General features: G+C 42.4%; 1 protein-coding gene and 1 long non-coding RNA gene across 2 annotated transcripts in view; both read left to right on the forward strand.

The window, feature by feature from the left end:
* Positions 1–52: 52 nt before the first annotated feature.
* CTSV (cathepsin V) lies at positions 53–5,481 on the forward strand. The gene is made up of 8 exons (NM_001168009.2): positions 53–104; positions 686–821; positions 1,176–1,298; positions 1,385–1,540; positions 1,873–2,097; positions 3,677–3,845; positions 4,158–4,275; positions 5,063–5,481. Exons 1-8 carry the CDS (start codon positions 70–72, stop codon positions 5,160–5,162), a joined length of 1,062 nt encoding a protein of 353 aa, NP_001161481.1. The 5' UTR covers positions 53–69; the 3' UTR covers positions 5,163–5,481.
* Positions 5,482–9,558: 4,077 nt separating this feature from the next.
* The window catches only part of LOC107052323, a 36,232-nt gene continuing 32,293 nt past the window's right edge, over positions 9,559–13,497 (forward strand). Inside the window, exon 1 of the long non-coding RNA XR_001464748.4 lies at positions 9,559–9,573. This is a non-coding gene — a long non-coding RNA (uncharacterized LOC107052323). The remainder of the gene's footprint in view (positions 9,574–13,497) is intronic.

Genomic DNA, 13,497 nt, shown 5'->3' on the forward strand with positions numbered 1-13,497 from the left:
GCGGGCACGGCCGCGGTGGCTATAAAAGAAGGAGGGCAGCGGTACCGCCCCTGCTTGAGCGCTGGCCCGATGCGGGTTCTGTTTCTGGCCCGGCGTCTATCAAGGTGAGATAGGCGGGGAGGTTGCAGGTGCCCCCGGTGGCGGGGTCCCGCGGGCCCCTGCCGGCCCATGCCACTCCAGGCGCTGCGGGCACGTAGGAATGGGGCCGCCATTCCTGGGGAGGCTCCCGCTGAGCCGCCCCGATGCCGGCCCTGGTTTTGGCCTCTCCCCTCGCCCTTGTTTACGGCCGCAGCGGAGGGCTCCGAGGCCCGGCGTTGTAGGACGGAGGGGCAAGATGGCCTTGAGGACCCACCCTAGCCGCGGGGAGCGCCCCAGAGTCTGAAGCCTGGCAGCCCGCCCGGCCCGGGGGAGGGGAGGTGGGGCGGGTTGGTGAGGGTCGGGATCCGAAGCTCGAGTAGGGGGCTGGGGGAGGAGCGGAGTGCTTTCTTCTCCGGTCCAAGGAGAGCTCTCTTCGGGATCTTCGCCCATCTTGTTTATTTCTTCTTGTAAAGGAAGAGGGGAGACCGAGTCTTCTGCCGTGAACGGATTTGTTTCAAGCTGGGTATTTCAGCGTTAGAGGTTGTGAGGCAAACAGGGCTTGTGTGCATATTGTTTTGCCCAATGGGCGTTGCTCAATTTCCGGCAGATTTGTCAACATGAACGTGTGTCTGACCATCCTGTCCCTGTGCTTGGGGCTGGCCTTTGCTGCACCGAGAGTAGATCCTGATTTGGACAGCCACTGGCAGCTGTGGAAGTCCTGGCACAGTAAAGATTATCATGAGGTGAGTGCTTGTTGGGTGGCCCCTGGGATGTGTGTTCAGCTCAGCAAATGCAAAGTGTGCTTTGCTGGGCCCCATCAGCTGAGTCATGACTGCTTTGTTTTAATGTTGGCCATGATCTGTATTTGTGGAATTAAGTCTCTCTCTTCCTGGATCTTTTTGCTTTGTTCATGTATCTGCTCAGTTATGCTATACTGCTTTTCATATGAGAGTGGCAAAACAAGTGTTTCTGGAAGTGTTCCAGCTCTTTTAAAAGCGTTTATGTTTGCCTGAGTATACAAGCTGTAACAAAGCATGCTATTGCTTGACTGAAATTTTGAACTTTCTCATTGAAATGTTGCTTTTCTGGCTTCTCAGAGAGAGGAAAGCTGGAGGAGAGTGGTGTGGGAGAAGAATCTGAAAATGATTGAACTCCATAACCTGGATCACTCATTAGGAAAACACAGTTATAAGTTGGGGATGAATCAGTTTGGTGACATGGTATGTACATAAGCATGAAACATACAGTTCTAAACAGCAATGTATAGTATAGTAGATGGTGACTTCATGTCTTGAATTTTCTTTAGACAGCAGAGGAGTTCAGACAGCTGATGAATGGCTATAAACACAAGAAGTCAGAAAGGAAGTACAGAGGATCCCAGTTTCTTGAGCCCAGCTTCCTTGAAGCACCACGATCTGTTGACTGGAGAGAGAAGGGATATGTAACTCCAGTTAAAGACCAGGTATATTCTATGGTGGTGGATAGTTTCCTAAATGCTGCCTCCATGTTCATAGAGGAGAGGTGCTGTTGAGTTGCTTGATGAACCCTAGTGCAAGCATGCTGAATTAAGTTCCGTTTAGTAAAATTCAGTACCTCATTAGAACTATTAAGGAGTCCTTCTGTGCTAATTGTCATAAAACTGAAACAGTGTCTCTTACTTGAGCATAGTAGAATCATGAAACTGAAGTTGGTCTTGAGGCTTTTGCTTTTCTCATGCTTAGACTGATGGCATGGGAACTGTTATTGCATTATATATCCAACGTAGCAACTTGCAATTTTGATTCTTACTTTCAGGGTCAGTGTGGCTCTTGCTGGGCTTTCAGCACAACAGGAGCTCTTGAAGGCCAGCACTTCAGAAAAACTGGAAAACTTGTTTCACTCAGTGAACAGAATCTTGTAGACTGCTCCCGCCCAGAAGGAAATCAAGGCTGCAATGGTGGTCTCATGGACCAGGCTTTCCAGTATGTACAAGATAATGGGGGAATTGATTCAGAGGAATCCTATCCATACACTGCAAAGGTAAATGTCATAGCTGAACATGCTGCAGATACAGCATATTTTGTGTGAACTATAAGTGTTGGGAAACTCATACCTAGAAAGGATAAAGGCTAAATAGCCACCAGTACATCTACTTTTCCTCTTGCATCCTTCTAAAGAAATCTAGGACGGCTGCTTGCCCCAGGTTCTGTAGCAGTCACATACTACACTGATCTTTGGGGGTCAAAATCATAGAATGACAGAATTGTTCAGGTTAGAATAGACCTTAAACATCATCAAATCTTACCAGACCAGTTGGGAAAACTAGAGCAAATCTTGTTATTGCTTCCCTCCTGTCAGATGCCAGGCCTTATCTTTGATGACACACCAAACCAGGACTTGGTTCTTGTCAAAACTGCTGCTTAGTCCTAGGGGTTCAATTCTGTTTCTCATAACTAAGCTATTAAGGGTTCTTTCCCATAGTCCAAGTAATTCTTGCAGCAGGTGTGAATTTTCTCAGATTTGACTATGTCTTATATTCTACTTTCGGACTAAATCTGCATAAATGCAGGTAATGAGCAGACTTCTAAAATTTCTAAAGTTCCTCTAATGATCTACCAAAAGTTAAACAGGCATGAGAGGACAAAAGGGCAGTAATAAATGGTGGTGTCACGTAAGTGTTAATGTTTGGGCTTTTACTGCTACTGCTTTGAGTTCTGCTACTCACTAGAGACTTTCCTCGCAGTTTGTCTTCTGTTGACTGAATGTGCAGTAGCAGTGATACTCACTGTGAATAACATTGAAGGATTTGGATTCCTGTGTGCCTGCATCATGTAATTTTTTTTTAACTTCGCTCTTCCAGCAATTCTGGATGTTTATAGGAAGTACTAACTTGCTGAGTATGAGAAGTAAACAACTGAGGCACGTGGCCCATGTTCTTTGAGTTGGAAAGGCAACTCAAGTTCTAGTTTCATCGCACAGATGAAGCAGGGACATGCATACTTTTTTTATATCAAATTGCCAGATGTCCTAACTTGACCCCTTTCCTGAAACAAATGCGTGTGACACACAGTTCAGGGTTCACTGTGTGTGAAGAAAAAAAGTAAAGAAGCCCAAAATACAGGAATACTGTAAGCTCACATATTAAAAATGAATAATTTTCAAGTCATTCTTCATGGTTTTCCAGACTGACAGACTGTGGATTTAAGTGCATGCTCAATTAGCAGTTTCTGGACTGCTTTGTAATTAATGAATACTTGGCTCTCTTTCTTTGCCTATTAATACATTCTGGACATTGTTTTCTCAGAAAAGAAATTTGTCTTCCCTACTTAAGAATGCAGTGTTCCTAGATGTGTGAAGGTCTTATGCATCCCAGTAAACCTTTTATTGTGGTGGTCTTAGCCTTATGCTTTTTTTTTTCTTTTTCTGAATCACTGAATAACTCAAAAGCAGTTTCTTTTTTGGGAATGCTTTGAAAGAAGACCAGAAGCAACTAGGTCCTTCTCAGTGTCTTGCTTTCAATGCAGTGAACTTGTGGTATGTCTGGTAGTTCTTATGCTCACATGTTTGTGAAGTAGAGAACTGTGTAGTGACTAGTATTTTCTTATTTCTTTTAATTCAGGATGATGAAGACTGTCGCTACAAGGCAGAGTACAATGCTGCTAATGATACTGGCTTTGTTGACATCCCTCAAGGACATGAAAGAGCTCTCATGAAAGCAGTAGCATCTGTGGGTCCAGTGTCTGTTGCTATTGATGCAGGCCACTCCTCATTCCAGTTTTATCAGTCAGGTGGGGATTTGCTAGTAACTTGCATGAAGAGAACTTCTTGAGTACTCATTAATCACTTGCTCTTCAGTTTAATAAGAGCAAAAAAAATCTGAGTTTGTGAAGTAGGACATATGACTCCTTTTAATTCTAGCCTGGATTCCCACACTTTTTACTTCTCTTGTAAATGCTTATGCTTGGTGCTTACTTTCTCCCAGTGATACATTTCACTTATTACTCCCCTCTCTGCACAGCTTCTTGAGCTAATCAGCACAATTTTGAACACAAGGACTCTAGTAGGGGAGTTCGTTCATGTGCAATCTTATGCTTCTTCAGGTATCTACTATGAACCAGACTGTAGCAGTGAAGATTTGGACCACGGTGTTCTGGTTGTAGGTTATGGTTTTGAAGGTGAAGATGTAGATGGAAAGAAATACTGGATTGTTAAGAACAGGTAATACTTTTTTGTGTGTGTGTGTGTCATACTCTTTGTGGGAGGAAGGAGGGTAGTTTGTCTTTTGGCCTAGGGGGGTATGAGGAGGCAACAGAAATTAAAATCTACATACGGAAAGTCTGGAGACTGTTTTTGGGGTATTGCATGATGGAAGTTAAAAGCCAGCTTAGGCTGCTGATTTGCTAGTAAAGTAAGCTCTGAGCGGCAATTGCATTCCTCTGCCTTTTCAGCTAATTTGAGGGATCAAGGGAGCTTGGTGAAAGGTTAGCCCATGCAGAGAGTAGATGCACCGAAGTGGTAGTGCATAGGAGAGCAGGAGGAAAAACAGGTTGTGGCAGTGGGTGACCATGATTTTCAGAAGCAGTGGGGCTACTCACTTGTGCACAATAGGGTAGCATTTGAATTTTCAGAACGTATTTACCCTCCTGGGCTGGAAGGAAAAAAACAATTTAATGCCAAAGGGCATATCACATGAGTTAGTCTCATGCTATCAGCATTAGTGGGACACCACCCTCATGCTGCCTCCAGTCTTGGGTCCTCCCTTAAAATTGGCTGGGAGCATTGTCTGAACTCTAGCATCTGTAGTCCAAAATTGTCCTCTTGCAAGGCAGAGACCTCTGTGTACAGCTGCACTACCTGTTTTGGTTTTTTTGTCCTTCTGGTATGTGCATCTGTTTACAATTTCCTGTGAATATGGAAGGCAGTTCTCAGTTTAAACACTTCATAGTGTGGAATAGTAAAGAAGTTTTTTGGAATATGAAAATAAACCTTTTATTTCTGATTACAGCTGGGGTGAGAAGTGGGGTGACAAAGGATATATCTACATGGCCAAAGACAGGAAGAACCACTGTGGAATAGCAACAGCTGCTAGTTATCCACTTGTATAATTTGAAGACTGAGCATTTCAGCGCAAAAGGGGATAATAAACTGAATGACCAAACACACATTCACACAGGTGGTAGACTTGTATTCTTCAAAAGTCAACTTGATTTTTAAAAAAAAAAAACTCTTGAAGTCTGTTTTACATGTTGATGACATGCCACTTACTTTAAATTAATGTGAATGTTGGTATGTAAACAGCTTGTAATATTGCTGGCTTTTAACTGCTTAATCTAATAGATTCTTCTATGTATTTTTTTCTTTTTTTTTTAATTAGAAATGTACTCAAAGGTTTACTTTTTAAATAAACACTTAATTTAGTGTGTACAGATGACTGGCTTTTCATCTCTCTTTCCACTTGGAGATCATCATTTAGGCATCCTGCACAGTACTGCTAATGAAAGTCTCTTGTCTTATCAACTACATAAATGCAGCTGTACTTGAGAATGATAAACAGCTTTTATAAACTGGAGTGTAGCATTTGATAAAGTTTTAAGGGAAAGAAGAAAAATGTCTTCGCTGGAAAAAGCAGAAGTGACTGAAATGGGGTGCTCGTTCTTTGAAACTTCTTGTTAATCTGGAATATCATTATAAGAGAATGTTTGCTCTGTCCTATGACCCAGGGGCAGTATTATGGCTCTTACTACCTTCTAACAAAGATTAAGTATTTTTATGCTCCATGTTCAGCCTCTGATCATTTCTTAACCAGAAAACCATATTTCTAACCCCAGTCTTTCCTCATCCTACCTCATATAAGCTTATTTTAGAGCCTTGGTCTCCCTGTGATCATGATGGGGTAAAACAAGAAGATCCAAAGGAAACATTCAGTGAGAAAGCTTGTTGCTGGGTTGTAATGGGTTTATTCTTTCCCCTTCTGCACCAGCTCTAGTTAGTGAAAGAAGGACTGCGGGGTGGGGCAGGAGGACTCTTCCTGTATAAACTAATTAGACCCTAGTAAGCTTCTCCTGCTTATTCCTTGGATGTTCTTGATTCTTGGCTGCTCTGTGTTGACTTGTACTATAAACTGAGAGCGCTTCTGTCCTATGTAGATCTCTGATACTGGAACAGTGTTACTAGCTGTTCTATACAGTTGATTAGATGTCTGTTCAGCTGAGTACAGGAACTTCAGGTACCTGAAAGACAACACCAAAAACACCTGCTAGGGGAAGACTTACGTTCTCTTTAAGGTGTTGAGTCACATTTTTGTACTTTGAATAAAGCAGAAGGAAGCTACCATAGGCTCAGGGTCCATAAAGCCATAAGTTTTCACATACACTATCTTTCCTGACTCTGTCAGGAGTCAGGAAGAGAACACTTAAAGTTATGGAAGCAGAATTTCCTTACTGTGGAGAATGTAAGTTTTAAAGTAGCAGTTCCTAAGCCCTTCTTGGAGGTGGGGGTGACAAAAAAAGCTGAATTCAGAAATATAGAATAACTAAAACTTAATTGCTGTTCAACTGTGTGTCCATGTGCTGTTTATAGATGATTCTTTCAACCTGGATCTCCTTGCAAACATTTCTTCTAAAGGCAGAGCTTCCCTCAGTGGCTGCTTAATAAGCTACAGACCAGAAGTGCTGGTTTGAGTTGAGCTATTATGGTGACTTATTAAACCTGTTATGGAGAGCTTCCACACTGCTTGGGTGGAAGCTACAGGAAGCAAGTGGGAAGGAAAGCAACTGGTGGTACCCTATGGGATTACACTTGGAAGAAAATATTAGTGGTCTATATTCAAGATGCCAGGAAACTGACTGCATAAGCTCCATATGCAATTGCAGATTTTCATTCTTTCATCCCTGGAACTGGGAGTGGACAGAAACCTGTCTGTCTCGACACTTCAGTGCTGGACATACAGTATTACTAATTTTCTACCTTTTTTCAGAGAAAATTAAAAGTGCAGTGTGAGCTCAACACAAAGCCTGCTAGTACTTGAGCTGCAGAAGAAAAAAAAAAAGCAGTAGATGAAAGGTATTTGACTGTAAAAGCCAAGGTTACTAAAAGCTGCTGGAAAAACAAGATATTGCTTATGAACAGAAAGGAAGAGGATATAACTTTCTGAAGCCATAAGCACGAATGTAGCTCACAAAAGAGGCATCAGCCTATGACTTAAAAAAAGCAACATGATAAAACAGCTATTTGTATGTGCTAAAACTTGCTGACTATGATGGCTGAACACCCTCCCTTCTGAATGGAATTATCAAGAAGCTGACATGGTTAAAATGGGTCATGCAGATAACTGGATATTTACACAGACATCTTAAGTAAAAGCTTCAACCTAGGTTTCCTTACATAATACTGAAAACAATAAAATTCTTGTCAGTTGCATGTAAGCCCAGTGGTAGAAATTTAAACCTACTGCACTTCAAGAATTGCTTTAAATCTGTTTTTCTGATTCCATTGTGTTTGCCTTGTTTTCTGAAGAATTGTATTGTTTACTGTAGAAGTACTATTATATAGTAGCTAGTGGGTATACGTCCTGTTGGGGAAGGTGGTGTATCCCTATAGAGTTTTTCCTTTCTAAGGCAAAGCAAATGTGTTATGTATGCACACACAAAGCTCCTGAGCTGTCTCCAGAAAAGCTATGGGCTATTAAAGCTCTTGATGTCTATGTTCCTACATATTTATTTCCAAAAGTTTTGAAGACTTTCTTTGGAATAATATTTCTGTTGATAAGCAGAGTTGCATTTTTCCACAAGGTGTATTACTTTAAAATCCCAGTGCACTTCTAACCATTAAAATGTCCTAACTAGACTGTCCTGTTTAGGTCCTGTCTGCACTGGAGCTACTGATGCTGCTAATGGAGTCTTACATAATGCATAGCTAAATACATGATTTGAGTACTATGCTACATGCTTGATAGATGACAGTTCTGTACAATGATTAAACTGCCATCATTGCTTGCCTTCGTCTTCATTGTGAAAATGAACTGTTTTAATTATATTTGGGAAGAAAAGGGAGTTTGCACTGGGTTTCTGCATGCTGGTGCTTCTTCTATCAGGTTTGTCCTAGGGTCTCATAAGAATAGCAATTTCTCCAGTTTGTCTGGTGAATGACTGTACTTCTTTGTGGATGGTAATAAGATTCTAAACAGAAGTATTTGTAAGGCAAGGAAAACCATGAAAAGAAATTATTCCTCTTGCACATGAAGCGGTCATTCTTTGAATTTTAGTAAGAAATTGATTTAACTATCATTTAAGAATGTATTCCTTTTATCTTAAGCACTAATTTTCTCATCCTACTTGTGAATGTTAAGCAAAATTGAACTTCATTTTACTTTAATGTGTATTGGTTTTCTTCACAGCTGATGTTTAATCAATTTCTGAAAATCTACAGTGTTATTAAATAAGCCTACTATCCCCCTACCAAATCTATGCAGGAAAGAAAATTTCAAAATGTTTTTAAGGACTGCCATGACAAAATAGTTTTCATTCCACTCTGTTGAATCTTGAAATCATTACGGACATTTCAGGTAAGTGCAGGCATACCTAAAGCATGTGGAAGAAAGGATACAATCAGACACAAAAATCCCACCAGAAAATTCCCATTCGCAGAAATGAGCCCTGATGACATTTGGTAAGGTTTCTCTGCATATAAGACTATGAACTTTGAGGAGGATGAGGGTTGTCCATTTGCTAAAGATCCATGGATGGGTTAATTTTGTTATTTTAGGGGCCTCAGAGGATGAATCTTCACTTGTGTTTACAGGGAACTTGACTGTGCTTTCTTTCTTTTCTTTCCTTGTCACACTAATTTGCATAAATATTCATTTTCCAGTGGTCTTGAAAATTCATTTCTACAGTACTATTTATTTTCACCACACACGTCTGTTGAAGAGTTGCTACCAATTTTAGTGATTCAGGGGCCAAAGAAACCAAGAAGACAGGCATTTATATAAAAACCATACTGGCTTATTTTTAAAATGCTGCTTCATCTGTGGTTCTCACCTTCTCCAGGAGACCCCAAAGCTACTTCTCAGTGCAACCTGATAGCCTTTCTCAATAAAGTGATGCTGGAAGGAGCTATCTAGAAATATCAGCATACATTTTTAGATGTGGTACCATAGCTCTGGTTCCTGCCCCTCACATCTCTCTGAGAGTAACAAAGCATTTAAGAAGCATACCTATAGTCACTGGAAATCTGTTAGGGATCATTGTGGAATGTTATTTCAATTGCAGTATCAAGTGCATTCAAGAAACTTTATAGTCCCATTAATTAGGTGCTCTCTAAATCCAAGAGCAAGGAAATCCCTCTTCTCCCCAAGCTCTTAATCTGAACTAACATGCAGCTGAAGGGTGGGAGGGGAAAAAGCCAAAAGCAATGAATCTGCCTGCCAGAGGTTGCGCAGTTGATTAGCAGCTGTTTTTGAGTCTGAGAGAATGCTGGCTTTGCTTTTTCCCGTTATAACTTCAGCAGAGCCAAAAGGTAAGCATAAAGCTTGTCTTTCACTAACTTTAAATCCCAGGCCTACTTTTGTCTGCCTGGCCCTTTCTCCTTCACATGTCTTCCCTGATTTCTTTTCATTGAGCAGTCAGTCTTCTTTTTGTCTCCCTTTGTTAGAAAGATAAATCATGCTATTTAGTTATATGAGGGAGAAAATTGTCCATGCAGGGACAAAACAGGAAGTGAGGTCACCAGAAAGGTGAAGCATAGTATGTCACCTGGCAGGCGCCTGGCCTGTCTATACCGAGTGACGCTTCTGGGGCATGTGGCAGCAACAACTGCTGTGCTGCAGTTGCTGGGTGTGGGGAGAAGCTGGCTTCCTCCTTCCCAGGCATTTGCTGACAGTGCATTGTAATGCAGGCGGGAGCCATTAGGGTGTAGCGACCAGTCATGCCTGGGCTCTGCCTCAGCATAGTCCACAGCTCCTGTAGTGAGCAGGGGAATTATCTCCTCATGGAGGCCTCTCCTCAGAAGTGATAAAATATCCAGCAGGCAACCTGTACAGCAGCTGACAAGAGTGTTCAGATCAGGCTCCACTTACCGACTTGTGAGTACTTTGCTGTCCCGGCCAACACCCTCTGCAAGTGTGCTCGTTGAACATCCTCATTTGACAGTCATAGTCAGAACAACAAAAACTGCCACATGAGACCCACTTGACTTCTGATGAACAGGATCCTGCAAAACCATGATGCGAATTGCTGAGCTGAGGGGGAGCAACTCCGCAGGATGGATCCCAGCATGAATAGACCTATCTACTACGCTCCATCAAGTGTTAAAATCAACTCAGTGAAGTCATGCATAATCCAAATACAAGTTTGGTTTAGATCTTTGTTGTCACATTTGCTGAAATCAGATCTGTATCTGCAGCAAACAGGGAACAAAAGCCAGAAAGCACTTCCAGTAGAAATGAGTGTAGTTTGTGAGCATTTTTCATGATGGCATGGAGCAGTAGGCATTGTCTCCTCACAATATGTGAGCTCTTGTTCCTCTTGATGACTGTTAGTATGAAGGCCCTCTGTCAGAGTGTTAATTTTTACTCACATTTAATCCTCCTGATACATAGATCCCAAGTATGTATGGAAAACAGATACTTTAAAGCCCTGCAGGTTTTCACAACTTTGTCATCTTTCCTCTGGTAATCTTTCACTTCTGGTCTATATGCACCAATCACCCTTTTTTCTTTATGAGCCAACTGGGTAACCCAATTTAGTTAAACTAAGGTCTTAGCTATTCCTTGTAATTATATTGAGATATACTGCTTCTATTTTATATATGATAATAATTTTTGCCTGATTTTTCTAGAAATATCAGTTGGCTTTGTTAAAAAGCAAGAGAACTTCCTGCATGTATGCTTTGTAGAAAGCAGAATAAAAACCACACTTTTGATGTAAATGCTCAAAGCCCAATTTCAAGCAGCATTCCCATTTCAGCTCTCTTGCTCTCTCAGGTGGGTGCTAGGATACCCTGGCGACTGAGCCGGGCTGTGCTGCTGCTCTGCACTGGGTGCTGAGGCAGCAGCCTGCTGGACCCATGCCAGCCCAGACCTGTTCCTAACCCCCAGCCCTGTGATTTTAATCACGAGGCTGCTGCTTTTCACTGTGCCTGGCTACTCAGGCGAGCTTAATTCCCAGTCCAAGTAACATGCAAAACAACTGCTTGTTTATTAGCAGTGGGAAGTCTCTGTTTTCTACTGTTTTTGGATACAACCAGTGTAGGTAGTTTGTTTTTATTTTACTTCTGAAGTAGCTGAAAATACATTCTGAAATTGGTGTCATTATGAGGTGTAATGTAAAGCACCATCTTCTTCCACAAGCAAAGTGCCTTGCACCCTGAGCTCAATCAGCACCAATGGTGCTGAGTTCCCTGGTCTCCGTCAGCTCTGGACAGCTGCAGTTGTGTCCTCTTTTTCACCTCTCCAATCACTGCATGTGACTTCTAGACCTTAAAAAAAATGAAGTGCTGGGAATAATTTTCTCACCTGTCCAGCTGTCCTCACACAGCTGGCCACGAGAAGTTGCGGTTCAACACGAGGGCTTCACAGGTAACAACCCTGCACCACAACCGTGTGGCTTGTTCCAGACAGCTCTGAGGGAACTGCCTGGGCAGGTCAGACACTGGGAGGGGAAATTTTGAGCTCTGGACTGGTGGACTAAAGGGGTCCATCTCCAGGCCTGGAGCTGGTGCAAACTGGAACCTCCCATCTAGAGCACTGCTGCACTGCCTCCAGCACTGTGCTCTTCCCCTTGTCCCTCTCCCCTGCTCTGCCAGTGGCAAGGTTTTGCCATGCATAATAGAAGCCATGTAAATACATAAGAAAACTTTTCAGGTTATGTAGGTTAGAGTGGGACTTGATGAAACCACAGTGCACACCAAAGATAGTTGCTGCTTACTTAATCTGTGTTTGGGGTTTGCACAGGCTGCTTATTGAGCTGAGATTACCTTCTGTCAAGAGCAGATACTGATCTCTCTTTGCCACCCAACAGCCCGCAGATGGTGAGCTGTGTTGTCTGAGCATCAGGAGCTATCAGAACTGCAGCTGTTTGAAATATCAGTCACACAGTCCTGGGCTCTGCACTGAAGGGTGCGTAGGATTACATGCAGATTGTGCTATGGAGTTGGGCAGTTCATATGCATTTACACTGAGGGTAAGGCACTGAATGCCTGAAGCACTGCAGTATGCAGACAATGGTCCATCAGTTCACACAGAAACACATATCTTAGTCACAAGGGTGTGCATACCAACCACAATATGATCTTTATTTCAGCATGTCCCTAAAAGCAGTGGTTAGAGGCCCTGTAGCTCCTGAGAGGATTACCAACTCCCTGTCCCCCTTTCTGGCTCTTGGAAACAGGGCAGTTACCACTGGCCCCACTTCTGATGTGGCACAGGTATTGCAAACACCTGAGATAAGCCTCAAATTATGCTTGGGTTTAGATTTCCTGTTTTAGAAATGCAACAGGATTTCTCAGTATAATGCTGAATTCACCTGCTGTAGGTGTGTTTATATGGAGATGGGGGGGAAGAGAGAAAGACACTACATATATGTGTAAATGTATACATACAGTGTGCACCAGCTTTCATAGTCAGAGTACATAATTACATTCTCTGTGATATAATTGCTCTGGCTGTCACCTACACCCTCCCAGCTTTTTCTGTTTCTACTTCATTCTCCAGGATTTAAGTGTTGCTGTGCTTTGTTGTGTTTTGTTGTTGATAGCAGATATTCAGGAAGCACGCAACAAAGGACAGAGTAACAAGTACATGGTGTACATGCTGATCCTAGGCAGGTGACACTGCTACAGCTTTACAGAGAAATAGATGAAGACCTGTAGAGAGAGTGGTGAGGCAGTTCACAACCAAGCCTCTATGATAACAATGCCTGCAAGTAAATAACCATTCTGTATAATTTTACTCCTGCATTTATTCAATATGAGACTTCTCTATGAGTAATAGAACGTACTTGTAAGTGAAAAAATAACCACTGGGGTTTCTTGCCAGGGGTATTTTTAACTTCTGTCCCTGTCCTAATGTAGTTCACAGTAATCAAACCTCATCTGAGCATGGCTGGGAGCATGGAGCAGGAAATGGGCAGATGGGGCAGAAATTGCTTAAGACAAGATAATCAAAAGAAACGTCCATCTGATAAGAGCTACAGGAGATTTTTTTCTCAGAAGAATTTTTTTCTCTCATTGCCCAGTGAATGCTTGCTAGTCTCAGAGCTCATTCCACATCTCCTTTGGCAGTGTCGATTGGAGACCTGGCAGTAGGGCACTAGTAGAGATGGCTAGGAATGGTAAGGTGTACAAAAAGGGAAATGTAAACCTGAAATAAGAACCTTTCAAAGTAAAGACATAGAGAGGGTGGTGAGGGTCCAGAGGAGGGCCACGAAGATGATCAGGGGGCTG

The sequence above is a fragment of the Gallus gallus genome, chromosome Z (assembly GCF_016699485.2).
Source record: "Gallus gallus isolate bGalGal1 chromosome Z, bGalGal1.mat.broiler.GRCg7b, whole genome shotgun sequence".
Classification (NCBI taxonomy): domain Eukaryota; kingdom Metazoa; phylum Chordata; class Aves; order Galliformes; family Phasianidae; genus Gallus; species Gallus gallus.